Source organism: Erpetoichthys calabaricus, chromosome 6 (genome assembly GCF_900747795.2).
Source record: "Erpetoichthys calabaricus chromosome 6, fErpCal1.3, whole genome shotgun sequence".
Taxonomy (NCBI): domain Eukaryota; kingdom Metazoa; phylum Chordata; class Cladistia; order Polypteriformes; family Polypteridae; genus Erpetoichthys; species Erpetoichthys calabaricus.
In genome coordinates this window covers 94,503,971-94,521,184 of record NC_041399.2, presented here as the reverse complement: position 1 = coordinate 94,521,184, position 17,214 = coordinate 94,503,971, and the positions used below count along the sequence as shown (strand labels likewise).

Here is a 17,214-nt window from a genome sequence, read left to right as displayed (position 1 = left end):
CACACACAACCAATTTCCTATTTACGTATTTCAGTAGAAAGAACAAGTCTATGAAAGTCTCTTTTGTTTCTTTGCGTTTCATTACAGGAATTCCATTTTATTTTCATTTAATAAAATGTATCATCAAACTGTTTCCTATTAGTAAGATGAAGTGTTAGATTTTCAAAATCTCACCAGTGCCTTTGATTTTTTGTTCACTTTTTTTTCTGATCTCACCAAAGGATTGTTTTGTTTTGGATCTCCACTTTTCTTTGAACCATAGTTTACACTGTAAATATTTTTGCAGCAGGAACTGCGAGTTCTTTTTAACCAATTGTGGATTAAAATCTTTCTTTTTTTGTACATCTGCCCCTCTATTACAACACTCTCGGTCCCAGTCGTTCCTGAACTACTAGCAGGGAATTTGCTCTTGCTGGCAGCTTGTGTCAGAAGTAACCATAGTTAAACACGCCAGTATCACAACCTAAAGTTTATTTAGCAAAACTGGAGACTATAAACATGCAGATGTGGTAATGTGCCTACCCAGGTATTACCAAAGAAAGAAAAATCTTTTTAAGAACCTGTATGTTTCAAGTGACTCCATGCATAGCCCAGTTCTTTGCCAGAGGCTCGTTGGCACACGCTACTGAAGTAAAAGAAAAGGGTGCAAAAACTTTTATTTACCATGGAAATCGTAGCATTAGGAGGGGAGGTATTAACTTAACTTAGATACGGAGTTGAGAGTACTCAAGCTTTATTTCTGTGTGTGTCTGCATACATGAGGGTACTGTGCTGGTATCCTTGCCAGGCAGCAAATACTACTCCTGAGCCTCTTCCTCTTCTGGAACACTAAGAATTTAAAATTGATTGGCAAGATTAGTATTTTTATGCCATGGTTTAAGCATGTATATATGAAAAGTCTGCTTTGGCTTCCTGGGATGATCAGGCATTTCAGTCCCTTTTGAGCTGTCACCATGTATGCCTTTGCAACTTGGCTAACAAACTGCTCTCTGACAGCAATACCTTCTATCCAATGGTGAGGTCTCAGTCTCTGAACGCCTTGTTATACCACATTTTTCCAGACATATTTCTGTCTGACTTGTGCGTTTTCCATATTTCCTTTTGCTAATTGTGACAGGTTAGCAAATTTTTCTGAAATTTATGAACAAAAGTTAGCACGTTTTGTGATTCATTTCTTTCTTTGTCCACCACTAAGGTTTCTTTTAAGACAGCATATAAAGGCTCAGACTGGGAGAATCTGGTGGATACTTTTAGAACCTCCCAGTAAGCAAACAGTGGCCAGTGGTTCCAATCTGACCTGGTCTATCATTAACAAACTTCTGCAGCATCAGCATCACTGCAGAGTTATAATGTTCCATGAGCCCATCTACTGTATTAATGGACGGTTGGGTGTAGTCCTTAACCATCTGATCCCTAATAAGCTGTTCACCTACTTTATTAATTTCGATGTTAAATTGGATCCCTGCTTGTTAACATCTCTCTGGGGATTTCTACACTAGAAAACAGCTGTATTAGCACTCTGACTACAGTATGTTACTTGCATTGATCTTCTTCAAGGCTTCTGGGGACCTGGTTGTGTAGTCACACACTACTAGAATATATCTGTTTCCAGTACAGCTTTGATGAAGAAGAACCAGTATGTCGACTGGGATAAGCGTGAAAGGCTCTTCTACCACTGGCAAAAGTATAAGTGGAACCTTATCCCATCTTCTTGAAAGGTCTAACCTTCTGACATTCTGCACATGCTTTAATGTAGCTTGCCACATCTTTAGTCCATCCCGGGCAATAGAAATAGCTGGTCTGAAGTCTTCACTTGCTTTAAGTGACCTAACCATTAAAATGCTATGGCTAAGATAAAGCAATTTCTCTCACAGAATTGACGGCAACACCAGTCTCTGTCCTTGTTCGTCTCGGTGATATAGAATGTTATCCCTGATCGACAAACTGCTCTCCCGTTTTAGTTCATAAACCATTTGTGGCTTTGTCAAAGTGTACACACAGACTGGAGTCATTCCACTGAGCGGAGGCCACGTCTTTTGTGTAAACCCAGAGTTTTCAAAGCAGAGAGGTTTAAATACTTATGCAAACACTAACTTTTGAGTTTTTCTTCTTCAGTTAAACATCTACAGAAAATTATTTATTTTGACTTTGGAAATGTATTGTTAAAGCATAAAAGTTCACATTAAAAATATTGGTTAAATATGTGTACAAATCTATTGCCAGGCAGAAAATTATGATGACTTTCAAGGGGATTGAATACTTTTGCATGCCACTATATGTGCTTGCCAGCAATGCTGCCGGTATTTTAATAGAGGCTTTGCAGAAGCGGATGCAATGTGATTTAAAGAACGTTCCCACTTCACCCGCGATTGGTTAGAGGGTGATGTCATGCTATATGAATGGTTGGCAAAATGGTGCCATGGCTCTTTCTGCCTGCAGGGGCCATCTTTTAACTGAGTCATGATGGTGAGTGTTTGATGTAACTCATAAGTACATTAAGCATAGTGGCTTGTGCAATATTTTGTATATATTTTCTTTTTGTACATATCGATATAAATATCTCCTAGTAATAGTATAGTTTTGGTAGAGGTATTTATATGAATTGGGTGTATGGCGCACTTTTTGTCTTTTTGTATATACACTGATTTTTCTCGTTATAAATATTTTTTGCGGAGCTTATCGTTGGAAGGAATTTTTTGTGTAGTTTCCTCCTATCAGCATTTCTCGTTATAAATACTTTTTGCGGAGCTTATCGTTGAAAGGAATTTTTTGTATAGTTTCCTCCTATCAGCATTTTTATTTAGGAGACTACCAAATTTTTGTTTATATACATTTATTGTTTTATTTCTTTTTCATTTAGGGACTTGCAATGCTCTCTGTAAATATCACACATTTTCACTATTATTTCTTTGAATTTTGTGTGTGTGGACTGTGTTCAAAAGCATGCCTGACAATGCTTTAAATCTACATGTTGTGGGGAACAGCCCGGACACAGACAGGTAGACACGATGGTTTCACCACACACACGTTTATTCATCATGATATTTACAAGGAAAGTGCACAAACCCAGTGCCTCAGCACCAATCATCCCTCAAGTCCTTGGCCACAACACAATGCCTTCTAGTCTCTGGACCGCCTCCACTCCTCTCTACCAAGCTTCGTCCTTTTTCCACCCGACTCTTGCCCCTGACTGGAGGGAAGCAGCCCCTTTTATTCACCCCGGAAGGGCTCCAGCTGCATCCTGAGGGCTCGTAGCCACACCCCTGTGTGGCGGAAGCTCCAGCTGTGAAACCGGAAGTCCACCGGGTGTCCCCAATTCTCTTCCCCCCAGCACTTCCCGGTGTGGCGGAAGTACTGAGGTCCAACACTCCCAAGGCATTGGGGCGCCCCCTGGCGATGACCACAGGCCCCTACAGGGATGAGCTTCCCAGCTCTGTACCCGTGGTCCCCACAACAACTAGGGAGGACGCCCCCTCGTGTTCCGGAGGATCCATGAGCCCTCCTCCGGTCCTCCTGGGCATCCCGGCCGGGCGGCAACCCCAGCCGGGTGCCACAATGTAAATAAAAACACACTTTTGCTTTGCAATACCATCTTTTTGTGTCTGTGCCTCCCTGTCTAACACCTCTCATTTCTGAACCCGATTAGTCCCAAACTATAAAATGCCTGGTGTGTAGTCTGGTGCCATTCTTTCCTACACAGGGTGTCACAGCAGATAAGAATGCTCAAAATGTTCATCATCATCTTATTAACTTTGCTCTTTTAGGCTCTGCAAATAGAACAATTGCCTCATCTAGAGCTTTTTCTGATGTTTTGATGTTATTACATTACTCTACTTTGTGTCACAATAACCATAAAGTGCTACATTTAAGTCCAACTTCAAATAAAGAACACATTATATTATGCCCCCTTGATTCAGCAGCAGTGATTAGGTACCCCAATTTAGAATAAAACCATGGACAAAAACAAATCATTGGGTCTATATAATAATCTAGGCAAACAGGAAAAAAACAATTGTACAATTTTTGGTTCAAATACGTTAGCACTAGAAATGCCAGAAAACAGTGAACGTGACATTATCAAGAAAACCAGACACACAGATTTCTAACATCATAAGGTAGCATTTGAATTATTCGTCACACAAAGTGATAGCCAAAGTGATAGTCAGGGTATTAAAATGAAAGAAGAAACCAGAATCTCAAAGGTGGATTTTCCAGTGTAAGAGCAACATATTTTTAAACAAAGTGTCATTGAATCAGAGTATTGTAACTATTACAAAGTATCTATTGCAGAGTCTTTAGAATCAGGTGTAAAGTTGGTATGATTCTAATGTATAGCAGTAGTCTATCATGGAATCTGGCAAGTATGAACAAGGCCTGGCATCAGTTAATTGGTGAAGAGAGAGTGGTACACTGTGAATACGTGACAAAAAGAAAAAAGAAGATATGATGGCTGACTGAATGAACACATCTCAAATAAGCCAAAAATTGGGCACCACTGCTTTCATTCAGTTTCAGAGAGAGCCACATAGTGCTGGACAAGCAGCTGCCAAAAAGATATGCATGTTCTTGCAAAAGGGATGTTTCTGAAGGAGATATAGCTGGAAAAAGAAACACATTCCATAAAAAGCTTCCGCTAAATGTTTCCTCCAAAACCTATTCCAGCCCTGCTGATTCTTGACAGCACCTACACTAAAACATAATAAACATATGAAAATGTACCCATAGTAAATTAGTAAATCTAATCACTTAAAAATTATTGACCAAACATATTTATAACGCAGGCAAAAAATATTTAGGTTATCAAAAACTTGCCTCAAAATTTTAAATTCAAACCATATCTTTGATGCCTTTAATCAAGGGAAATGTTATAGTATAAATCTAATCTGAGGATCAGAACCAAATACTATATTCAAATAGTTTTAGTATCTACTGTAATTCAGTGTGACTGCTTGTTTCACAGACAGTTAACTTCATTCCACCCATGGAAGTCAGTAGACAAACTGCTTCTCCCAAAAATTCAAAGTAGAATCATTCACTTTTCATATTGATTGTGAGGAAAGCATGTAAAGTAGAGACAAGAATAACTGCTGCATATGCTGTGGATTTGTTGGCTGTGCAGATAAAACAACCAGCCTTGGTAGGTGGGTGAGTGAGTTGACATTAGATAGTCACTGTCATGATGAATGGGGCAGAGAAGAAAAAAAAACTGCTGCCAGAGGCAGGACAGCAACTGCTTTGTTGGACGGTCAGCTTCATGTAAACTGGGCAGAAACCACTCAGTGTGAGGTAGCTAGCTTTATGGTAGTTGAACAGCAAATTCTATCTGAATAGGAACAAGAAAGAAGCTGCTTAGCATGTGAGCTGTATCCGTCTTTGCAAAGAGAACTGTCTACATTAATGAACAAAAAAAGACTACATTTTAAAATTAAAGTAGTCTTTTTTTGCCCTTGACAAGCACACAGTTTTATACATTAAATCTGAACGCATACATTCAAAGTACGGGGATGTGTTGGCCTGCTCTAAAAGTAATATAAATGACATAAAACCCTTGTAAGGTTTTAATGGTGGTTAGTCACCTCCAGTCATTAGCAGGCAGAAGATCTGCTTTCTGCAGGCTCTGGTTCACATTGAATTCTGCTTTGTGGTTGTGTCATTTCTTTTAGGTGGTGAGACCAGAAGGAGAGAGGCTTCATCTACAGAATAGAAATGATGTCATTGTTCTTCGGAGGCATCTTTCTCCACCGTCAGGGGTTAAACTGGAAGGAAATATAGAGATTCTGCATCACTCTTGGTCTTCCACCAGTGCACTACTAAACAAGAATCCATAAGGAACTTACCAAACTCTTTGAACTTAAAAAATAAACTTGTAACTCAGTCTATAAAAATTAAATATAAATTGAGCAATTTACCTTTCTAAATCTCAATAATCTTAAAAATATGTCCCCCGTAAAGCTTCGAAACTCAATTGACAATCTCTGCGTTGGAGTATTCCATAATGCATTAAGCACCACGAGGAAATGACACACGATCAACAAGGGGTTGGGACATTGGAGATCCCTGTGAAGCAGTGTGCACCAGTGTGTTGCTAAGCAATGAAACATAATCGACAAGTTTTGTCCCCAAATAACACCTCCACTGCAGTAACAACAGATGTACCGCCCAGTTAAAATTGATACGCTATTGCCAGGAATGTCAGCAGGAGAAATGTCAGCAGCAGGTGTTGCACCCAAATTATTCCCCTAAAAATGTCAATCACAATCAGAGCTCAGAAATCAATACTAGACCTCATCATTCTTTACAATTCGTTGCTAGGTTCAACTTCCATTAGCTTAAAAAACATTGTTCTCCTTTACGAACGTTTTCCCTGTAGCAAGGGACCCACGTGGACACGCATTTTTGCGGCTCATTCACAAATGACAGTTGAGTGCACAATGTATGATTCTTTTCATATCATTGAACAGGAGCACTAATAAATGACTTATAAATCACTTACACCGATTGCACCATGATAAAGTCAGACAATGCATCATACTTAATTTTGGTGAATTGAGACACAGCCTTCCTTTTTGTCACATCCCCTGATAAGCCATCTTGCACCCCTTGGGGGGTGTGGCTACCGCAGGTTGGAAACCCCTGATTTAGTTATATAATGAATGATAATGAACGTGTGTTTATATCCTGTAACACAGTTATTAATACTCTCTTATTCTAGAAGTAATAATCACAAGAATTTGCATTTAATTGTTTTTTTCTGTCCTTAAAAATAATTTTATTTTGCAATTTAAAAAAAAAACTAATATAAAATACATATACCCACATTTTACATATAATATATAGTTCTGTAATTTCCGAGAGCCCTGGTAAGGACAATTTTCTACAACTGCAATTTTTCAAATAGCCATATGCCTGCAAACAGCATACCTGTTAGCAATAATAAACCTTTTTTGCTATTGAGCTGTAAAGAGTGATGGTACAAGTACCTACCATAGTTGTATTGTATCTTGAGATACGGAAACCAGAATAAAAGCAACCAACATACACCATTTGGAGTTGAGACACCAGTAGATGTACCAACTGTCACTAATAAAGCAACTACTGTAGCTGGTAATTTCTGTGGTTTTAAAATGGTGTTGAGATAAAGACTTTATAAAGTCACGTACAAGAAAATCAGTATGATCTGTGCTGAAGATGCCCGAAAGATATTTCTCTTGAGTTTATGCCTAAAGCATGTATATATAAAGGAGTTCAGCCAAGACTGAAATAGCACCTTGGGGCAAGAAGAATGCTCCTGGTGGACAGGTGTTTCAAACCCTGTGGAATTAAATCAAAACAATGAAGGCAGAAAATGAAATTGCTGACAGCAAAAAGAAATGAATAAATGTCACTAGGCTGAAATGGTAACTTATACCAGTAGGTGAATAAAACAACACTATTTTCTTTCTGGGCACGTCTGTGTGAAGTTTCAAACTACAGAGTCAGTTAAAACTACAAAGGGATGTGAGTACAAAAAGACAGGGCAAGTGAAGAGATAAGAAAATATAAGAATTGTTACTGTTGCATTTACGGTTATTTTTATTTGTTGTAAGGTTGTTTAGTCTTTCTTGTGGATAAATTAATAAAAAACACTTGTGATCTACATTACAGATAAATAACAGCATGCCTAAGTTAAATGAGTACAATTACAATGGAAGTGTCTTTACTATTTATATAATTTTTTTTGCTTATTTTGTTTTACTTTTTTAGTATACAATAGCATACAATTCTAATACTGAATGCTACAGCAAGATTTCAATTTAAAACTCTTCCCCTGACCTACGGATGCTTATATGCTTCTGCTATTCAATAGCTTCACTCTCTGGTCTCTCCTTACCATACTTCAAAAAGCTGCTGTTGTTCTTCAGCCTGTTGTCTGACTGTCCCTTCTTTCACCAGACCTGCTAAGATCAAACGATGCCTATCCTTTTCAGCTACAAAGCTGTGGAGTGAACTTTCCATGGCTAGCCTCACTGTTCCAAAGGCTTTAATGTTCAGAAGGCCCTTTAAAATGCATCTATTTACAAAGTTAGGACTTTTTGGAGTTTCTATCAGTCTGCTCTTCATCTACGTACCTATATTTGCACTAACCTAATCAACAGTCAAGCAGCTTTGACTTGGTTTATGATCCAGCTTTTCATTTGTTCTTGGTACTGACTATAGTGCTACACTTCTTGTGTTCTGCTTTGAACTTTGTTCCTTATTACTTGTGAACATTGTATTTTCACATTATTTACAATACATTATACACTATTTGTAAGTGACTTTGGATAAACATATTTGCTAAATAAAAAATAATAAATGCAAATTATACAGTATTGTCTCTTTTTGAGAAACTTGTCCAGTAGTTATTGATACTTCCTCACCCTTTCTCTCCTAAAAAAGCACAAAGCACAAAGAACTCTATAACTGTATGCAATAAAGACTGCTGTTCCTTTTGAAATAATTGGCTGGCATAAGATAATCCATCCATTGTTCTATTCCACTTATCCAGGGCAGGGTCACAGTGTAGCCTATGCCAGCAATCATCACACGTGAGAACAACTGCTGGGCAGGGTGCCAGTCCATCACAGGGTGAACACACACACAAACACTAGGACCAATTTAGCAATGCAAGTTCATCTGATTGACATGTCTTTAGACTGTGGGTGGAAAATGTAGCACCCAGAGGTAAGCCATATGGACATGCGGAGAACATGCAATTTTCACACCATGAGCAGCTGGGATGCGTATTTGGGTCTCCTCATTGTGAAGTAGCAGCACTAACACTGCATTACCATTCCATCCTATAAGAAAATCTAAAGCATCTTATGAGGGGCCAAACAGGCCTAAAATCATATATTTTTGTACGTAAAGTATTGGTTTACGCGTGAACATTACAGTAATCCCTCCTCCATCGTGGGGGTTGCGTTCCAGAACCCCCTGCGAAAGGTGAAAATCCGCGAAGTAGAAACCATATGTTCATATGGTTATTTTTATATATTTTAAGCCCTTATAAACTCTCCCACACTATTATAAACATTTCCCGCACAATTATACAGCCTAAACCCTTTGTATTCTCTTAGATATTAGGTAAGATTCGTTGAAATTATGTAGTAAACACAGTTTATATACAGTAAAACCTAAATATTATTTTAAAGATATCGAGCGTCACCGATATCACATATGTTACAGCCATTACGACAGACAGGCCACCAGCAATAAATACATACAATGCAAGAAAAATTGTGTACAGTAAAATGTCGGTACAGTGACACTAAACTATGTACATGTAATAAGTACTGTACGTAGATAATTAATTATGGTTACTCACCAACAATGACACGATGACTTGTCCGATAACGATGAGTTTAATTTTACTGCACAACAAAGGATAGCGTTACAGCTCTTCTAAAGGAGCCTCTTCAGGCGACTGTGTAGCACCGCCGTTGTTCTTCTTCCAGCACTCTTCAATCCAAATCCCTAAAGCAGATTCCATCCAGACTACTGCCTTATCACGTCCACTTGCAACTCGTTTTGCGCCCTGGTTAAAGGACACTGCGGCCGTAGATCTTATATGCTTTTCCTCCTTTTTAAATAAAAAGAATTGTGGACTCATTGATGCCGTAATGGTGTCCTGCAGCGGTGTAGCTGTTCCCTTCCTTCAACATATCCAAAACTTTTATCTTTTCTGCAATCATTTGCATCTTCTGTTGGCGCTTGGACATGGTCCCTGAAGCAGTAGCAGGAGCACGTTAATGCTGAATGAGTGAGATGAGACTTCCTGGTTAATGCAGCGCTCTGTCGCTGAGCCAATCAGCAGCACACAGGAACTTAACTGCGTGCTCTGATTGGGTAGCTTCTCAGCCATCTGCCAATAGCATCTCTTGTATGAAATCAACTGGGCAAACCAACTGAGGAAGCAAGTACCAGAAGTAAAAAGACCCATTGTCCGCAGAAACCCGCGAAGCTGCGAAAAATCCGCGTTATATATTTAGATATGCTTACATATAAAATCCGTGATAGAGTGAAGCCGCGAAAGTCGAAGCGCGATATAGCGAGGGATTACTGTATTGGTTTATGGAAAATTACTATTGGTTTGCGTGCATACTTAATTGGTTTGTGTGCAAACAATACTGGTTTCATTCATATGAACTATATTGGTTCGTGTCCGTATATTATCGGTTTGTGCGTGAACTATATCCGTTTGTATATGCATAGCACTGGTTTGCATATGAACTATATTGAATTGAACTTTATTACTGGTTCACGTGCGTTTGCTATCGGTTTGTGAGTGAATTGCATTGGTTTGCGTGCGTATGCAATCGGTTTGCGTATCAACTATATTGGCTTGTGTTCGTATACTACTGGTTTACTTATGTATAGCACTGATTTTTCATATGCACTATACTGGTTTCACGTGGGTAATATATCGGTTTCACATATGAACGCTATTGGTTTTGTGTATGCACTACATTGAGTCCTTGTCAGTCTTCTACCGGTTTTATGTGTGCGTACTATGCCGGCTTTGTGAAAGTAACATGCTGGATTTATGTGTGCACTATATCGGTTTTGCGTATGAAACATACTGGTTTGTGAACACACACTATTGCAATGTTGTGTGTGAACTATATCGGTTCTGCGTATGAACTATATTGGTTGTTCACGTGGTTTTCAGAGGCAGTGGGAGGGGCAATGAAAAGAAAACTAGAGGGCTGCTACAGTCAGCCATTTTCAAACGTGAAGAGGAACGGGTAGGAGCGATAATTTAAAACCGCAGAAAGTTTTCGCTACAATAAGTTTATGAAAGGGTTAGGAGGTAAATAAAACTGTTTAATGGTATTTGCCCATAAGTCTGAAATTAAGCGTAAACAGTTTAGTTGGTGCCACGCATCAATTGTCAGCTGTTTTGGTGGTACTGTATTGCAGAATTACTGGTATTTGAGAAAACCGAAGTGTTGTTTTATTTTATTTGGCTTTATCATATTACCGAATACTTTAAAGAAGTTCATTATGAACACCCATCGCTTTGGTCTGACTTTACCCTATTTTTAATAATCAGTGTTCAGTCTAAAACATGGCGTATCGGAAAACTGGATTCTCAGACATACATTTGGTACAGTGTTTAAATGTTTATATACACGTTTTAAAGTACAGAATTATATAGCTCAATTTTCAGAGTTTACTGTGCAATTTTCTTGCAGTTAACTGCCATTAGAATTTGACTCTGAGGTGCTGTAAGTGTAGGCATTTACCTTAAAACCATTTACAGATTTGTAGTTTAATCTGAATGTTGGCAAATTTTCAATCTTTCAGAATGGATAATTCGAGGCATATAGATGTTTGCAGGGATTTGATTTCATCTGTTCTGAGCAACCCTTCAGTTGTGAAAGCAGTTGACGAAGCACTGAATTGGACTTGTTCATCATCCAACGGCATGGGTGAACAATATGAAAGCCTACAACCTCCTAATGTACCACACTGTTCTTCTATGGCTAACTAAACATTTATCAGGAAAACGATGTGCAGATGTTCCGCACTTTTCTACAAGGTTAAATATGCTACAGTCTTCAAGAAGTTCTGCAAGACTGGCCGCAAAAAGGTACGTGTTGGAGGGAAGAAATAAGTGTGTGTAATTTTATATTGACTTTATCTAAAATGTTCTAGTGAAGGATTAAAGGTTCAGTATGCTGTATCCAATGTTTTTTTTATTCTTTCCAGAATTTTTAAAAAACGAATTTGTGGCCCAAGCAGTTTCACAAAAGATGTAGTGCTACTTCCTGATGCTAATTTTGTTGTGGTTCCAAGACGAGGAACAAAGCAATGGCTGTTTGACAGTGATCATGTGAAGAATGCAGTGGAATTTCAAAAGGACTGGGATGCGAAAATGATAATTGAACAATTGCGATTAGTTTTCAGCGATAAAATTGATTCAAGCATACAGTAAGTGTGAATGTTTTTTAAGATAAAAGCTGTATGATCTTTTAAAATACAATGTTCGGGTTTAATTTTATGAAATGCAAATTAATCTGCGCCCTGCCTTTTCACGGTACAAATGTTTGAAATGATTGTTTTGTCATCATTAATATAATTTTCTTTTTCACCCTTCTATTGTGAACCACATGCCAAGGCTGTTGCTAACGGTTTCAAAGTGAGTGAGAGGCTCAGACTTACCTTTGTGCACTATACTCCAGGCCTGTAACTTGCAGTTTAAATATTGCAATTATAAATGTAAAGTGTGGAGTATGCCTAGGCTTTTTGCCATTAGGATTTATTTTGGTTTAGCTTATTTAATGTACATAATATTTTTGTTATACCACATTGATACATTCAATGGAACTGTGTGAATTCAAATATGGTCATGGAAAAAAAATCCATGTTTCATTAATTGTAAGCTTTTTATTTCAGATTTGAAATTCTCATGGGTCTACATAATAAAGTTGTTAAACCAAACCTAGTGGCTGGACAAACTTTGTCTGGATTTGTGATAAACAAGGTGTTGTACCTTAGACCAAACAAAACACTTCTTCAGTCTCCTGATGATATCATTGAGAAGGTGTGTATTATATTTTTATTAAGATGATGATAGTTGTGTAAATGTCCCTGTGGTGGACTGGCAGGCTTGGATCCTGCCTGGTACCAAATAATGTTGGCAAAGGATCCAACACCTTGCAAACCTTATTTGGAATAAGTTCTGGAGAGAGTGTTGTGTTTGGTAATTTTGTAAACTTTGTAACCAGTATGTAATTGAGGACTATTTATTTTAGTGTACAAACTCCTCCGACAATGAAACAGAACACAATGAAGGCAAGCATTGTATTTATGAAGATTCTCATTATGAAATGAAACAGTAAGTTTATATGTCATTCTTAATATATATTATGAGAACTGCATTAAAATTAAATTTTAGATATACTAAAAGCATTGTATTTGTAAACATACTATTGTGAAGAGTAAGAAAGGAAAAACCTCATACTTAATAAATATTGCAGTATGTAATAAGGGAAGTATAGTGTTTTAGTGAACTGCATAAAATATCAAATGTTTATTTTTGTTTGGTGCTTAGTGAAAGGTAAATGCTAGTTTTGCTCAGCCCTGTGGTAAATTCTATTCACCATTTTGATACCTTGACAATAGGCTGGTATATCATTTTTACACTTTTTTTTTTTTTTAAACTTCTATTCTGCAGCCAGTACATCAATATTTTGGAAGTGACTGAAGAGGATGACATAGAAGGGCCCATTGTCTTCAGCGATAACTCTAATGATTCATCAGGCGATAGGTATGTATTTCGTCAAATTTGTCGATTTTTTTTTAAACCAAGGAATAGCTGTATAGAGTTGACAATCTTATGCCAGAAAGGTTTCCTTATTTCTCATTGTCAGTTTCCTTCTTGAAGACATTCTTCAAAATTTGGCTGATGTAATTAGTGAAGAAGAAAGCAGCATTTTTAACATTAACAGATCTTCACTGTGGGAGGGAGCAGTACGTGGATTGTATGGATTTAAGAGAAATACGTATTCTCCTAACAAACATATGTCCATTAAGTTTACTGATGATGTTGGCCATTCAGAAGGCGCTGTTGACATTGGAGGACCTCGCAGAGAATTCCTGAGACTTTTGATGAGACATCTCCAATCTAGTTCTCTCTTTATGGGGCCAGAACATAAAAAATACTTAGCAGTCAATAGTACAGGTATGTTTTTTTATATTATTATTATTTATGTTAGTAAAATGGGATTGCAGAGTTTTGTACAAAATGTTTACAAAGCTGAGAGTATTAAGTACTTTCACTATTGGCTAATTTTACATAAATTCACATTGTACTGCATTTTGTATTTTGCATGACTTATATCTCTATTACACATTTATTCTTTTTGATATGGTGTAGTAAGCCTCACATTTTTTTGTAAATTAACTTAATTACATGCATTTGTTTCTGTGTTTGTTTAGCTGTGAGAAGAGATGACTAATTCATTGCAGGGAGAGCTATTGCTGTTTCCCTTGTACATGGAGGACCACCACCACAGTTTATATCAACTGAGTTGTATGATGCCTTGGTCAGTGGACCCGAAAATGTTAAATGTGATTTTAAGAACATTGAGGATGAAGACATAAGGTCAAAATTACAAAAAGTAATTATGTTTAAATTATTGTTTCAATTTAATACATAGTATGTGATAACAAATTATGTTGCATCAGCTCTGATTTTGTCCTTAACATGTAAAAATACACTAGTGCTCTTGTCTCTTGTGTATTATATTCCATGTGAAATTGTAATTATCAACAATAAAGCAGTTCTCTTTCCAAATATCATATATATTCAAAGACTTGTGGGGGAGTCATCAATGGACAGATTAGTCTAAACTGAGAGTAATTAATCAGTTTAAGAGACTTACTGCTTGATCAGTAAATGTTAAAGCATAGTAAATCTGTTGTATTGGTTCCTAAATCTATAATTCAGATATATGAGGCAAAAACCTTAGGTGAAGCAAGTGAAGCTGTCTTGAAGTTTCAGGATTTTTTGAGCTTAGCAGGGTGCTTACATAGGGTGATTTCTGTTGAATGTTCTAAACAGATTGTTGAAGAAGCCACAAATTGGTATTTTTTCGGGCACACAAGAGGAGTATTTGAAAGGTATGTATAGGTTAATCTTTCATTCTCTTAAAAGATAACACAGAAAAAGTTAAAATTGTGCATTTCTAGTAGCATAATAGTCAATTTTATTATGTTTGTATACCTTTATTATATTTTTCTGTTACCTTAAAGGCATTTTAAATCTAACATTCCTTTTAACTAAGATTAGAACTAGCAATCCTGTTTTAAGAAATGGTTACAAAGCAATTACTATATAGTAAAACTTAGCAGATGAAAGAAGAAAAAAATATCTTCTTTTCTGTGGTTGGCTTTGTTTACTACATTTCAGAACAATTCAAGTGATAGTTCTGTACATTTATTTCCTTTTTAGATTCAAACAGGGTCTTTGTACACTTGGTGTTCTGGATGCAATTCACAAGTTTCCCAAGGCATTTTACCCAGCCTTATGCTACACAGAAAAAACACTTACATGGCAAGAAATGGACAAAATGTTTACTATCAGTTTGGAGTATCAAGGTAGCAATAAGCAACAACTGCAGACAAAAATCATAGGATGGTGGTGAGATTACTTAACAGACATGCAAGGTTTGTTTTGCTAATTAACTGCATAAGTATATGAATCTTTTTTTTTTGGTCTGCCATTTCAGTCCTTTCAGGTTATTACTATTAGCGATACAATATCCTTTTTATTGGAGGCAATTTAATGGGGTGTGCTGCTGCCTCATGGATTCATTATACCAGGTTCTTATCTAATACCCATTCACTGTCCATGTGAGGTTTGCATGTTCTGCCAGTGTCTGTATGGATTTTTTCCCAGAAGCCCCAGCTTTTGTTCCACGCCTCCCAAGACATGCATGTTGGTTTAACTTTGGTGCCTTTAAATAAGCATTGTGTAAGTGTAGGTGTACCTGTATGAATTAAGTGAGCCCTATGGTGGACTGGTACCTTGCCTAGGGATTTTTCCTGCTTCCAGGATAGGTTCTTGACCCCTCTAATATATAACTAAATTAAGTGAGTTTGACAATGCTGTGTCTTTTTATAAGTACATGTGTTTCTTGCGTATCTTGATACTGTATCTTTAAACCATATGTACCTTTACCCCATATGTACATGTGACTATATACAGTTTATGTAATGAGTGCTTGCTATATGTAATACTATGTATATTTGTTTTCTACTTGCAGATGGGGGTGGAGACATCTCACCTGGTCAAATTCTAGCATTTGCTACAGGAACAGATTATCCACCAGCACTTGGATGGACAACTAAGCCATCCATTGAATTAATTTATAGTAAAGATCTGTTCCCCACTGCAAACACATGTGCCAATATTTTACGTCTACCTACAGTTCATAATGTTTATGAAGATTTTAAATGCAACCTTGACTTTGCCATTCATAATTCTCCAGGATTTGGGCAGGCATAATAAATACAAATGTGCAATAATCTGATAATGACTTCATAGTGAGACATAATAACCCATAAGTACTTCATTGTTCCTGCACAAAAGGAGTAACTCCTAGAAATTCATAAGTCCATCTTAACCTTTTCATCATTAAAATCTTACAAAAAATAGGGATTGGGTTAACATTAATATCACATTTCACTGTGATTTGGAAAAGTATGTTGTTGTGTATTTAGAGAAGGAAGTAACAATCATCCTGTCTTCAGAACCTTGTCATTAGTATTTGAAATTACAGCCTTATATATGTTACTATTGTCCAGTTTATTGAGAGGTTAAAACTCATTTTTGAAAGATGTGACAATCTTGGGCTTTCAGTGCTGTTAGAAGATTTCACATTATTAAAATTATCCAAAAATATTTTTTCTGTATTGATTGTTTGTTTTCAGCTTTTTAAATTGTGCACAATCCTCTGGCATACAGTAATTTGTTTTTGTGTTACAGTACCATTACATTAGAATGTCTGCTAATTTTTGAAGAAATGTTTAAACTTAAGTTTTATTCAAATTAGAAACAACTGCACTTTTCTGATACATTTTAAAAAATAAAAAAAATTGCATTTTTCGTAATAAAGTTCATCATGTTTATCTTTATATTCTAGTAAAAGAATTAAACATTTTATTAGCGTGAATCTGAAAATTAACAGAATGGCAAGCCATTTAAAAGTTCAGTATAATGGTGAAAATTGTTTCAAGTAATAAAGATTTTATTTTTCCTTTACACATGTATTTACATTTTTCTGCACTGGCATGCATATTGCTATTTAGTGCTGATTTGCAGATCTACAGTAGTTCTGCATTACAATTTTTAAAATGGACAATGTAGGAAATTGGATTGCTGTATCCTGGATTTATTGTGTTTTTTACAGGTCTAGGATACAGTTAATCCGTTCGGTATAGTTTAATTCATTATTATTTTCAGTTCATAATGTTTATTTGTATGCTTATTCAAGTCAAAAATAGAGTCACTACAAGCTGATAATTTTAACTTCATTTTATATAAGGATATGTTTCAGAATTATACAGTTTTAATGTACCTAATAATATTTACAACTATCATTTACATGAACAACGTTTTTCAAACAAATCAATTAATTCAAAACTCAATTTCTAAAAAAAAAATTCCAGCAGTGAGTCTGTTAT

The 17,214-nt window shown here is 36.6% G+C and overlaps 1 protein-coding gene and 1 long non-coding RNA gene across 3 annotated transcripts; both read left to right on the top strand.

Moving 5' to 3' along the window:
* The first annotated feature begins 11,462 nt into the window (after positions 1-11,462).
* On the top strand, positions 11,463-12,866 carry LOC127528323 (uncharacterized). The gene is made up of 4 exons (XM_051928759.1): positions 11,463-11,614; positions 11,734-11,955; positions 12,421-12,568; positions 12,780-12,866. The coding sequence occupies exons 1-4, from the start codon at positions 11,463-11,465 to the stop codon at positions 12,864-12,866; spliced, it is 609 nt and encodes a 202-aa protein (XP_051784719.1).
* Positions 12,867-13,201: 335 nt separating this feature from the next.
* On the top strand, positions 13,202-15,192 carry LOC114653928 (uncharacterized). 2 transcript variants are annotated; one of them, XR_003716607.2, is made up of 5 exons: positions 13,202-13,294; positions 13,398-13,708; positions 13,966-14,131; positions 14,477-14,649; positions 14,981-15,192. It is a non-coding gene; the product is annotated as an uncharacterized LOC114653928 (long non-coding RNA). The 2 variants fall into 2 exon arrangements; XR_007935237.1 differs by having other exon boundaries at positions 13,966-14,147.
* Positions 15,193-17,214: the final 2,022 nt, after the last annotated feature.

What these genes read in the sequence shown, in the direction of transcription:
- LOC127528323 (XM_051928759.1), top strand. Translation starts at nt 11,463, where the DNA reads ATGAAAGCCTACAACCTCCTAATGTACCACACTGTTCTTCTATGGCTA. An exon ending in GCAAGACTGGCCGCAAAAAG is followed by an intron (nt 11,615 to 11,733) that starts GTACGTGTTGGA and finishes TATTCTTTCCAG; the next exon opens with AATTTTTAAAAAACGAATTT. An exon ending in CTGATGATATCATTGAGAAG is followed by an intron (nt 12,569 to 12,779) that starts GTGTGTATTATA and finishes TATTTATTTTAG; the next exon opens with TGTACAAACTCCTCCGACAA.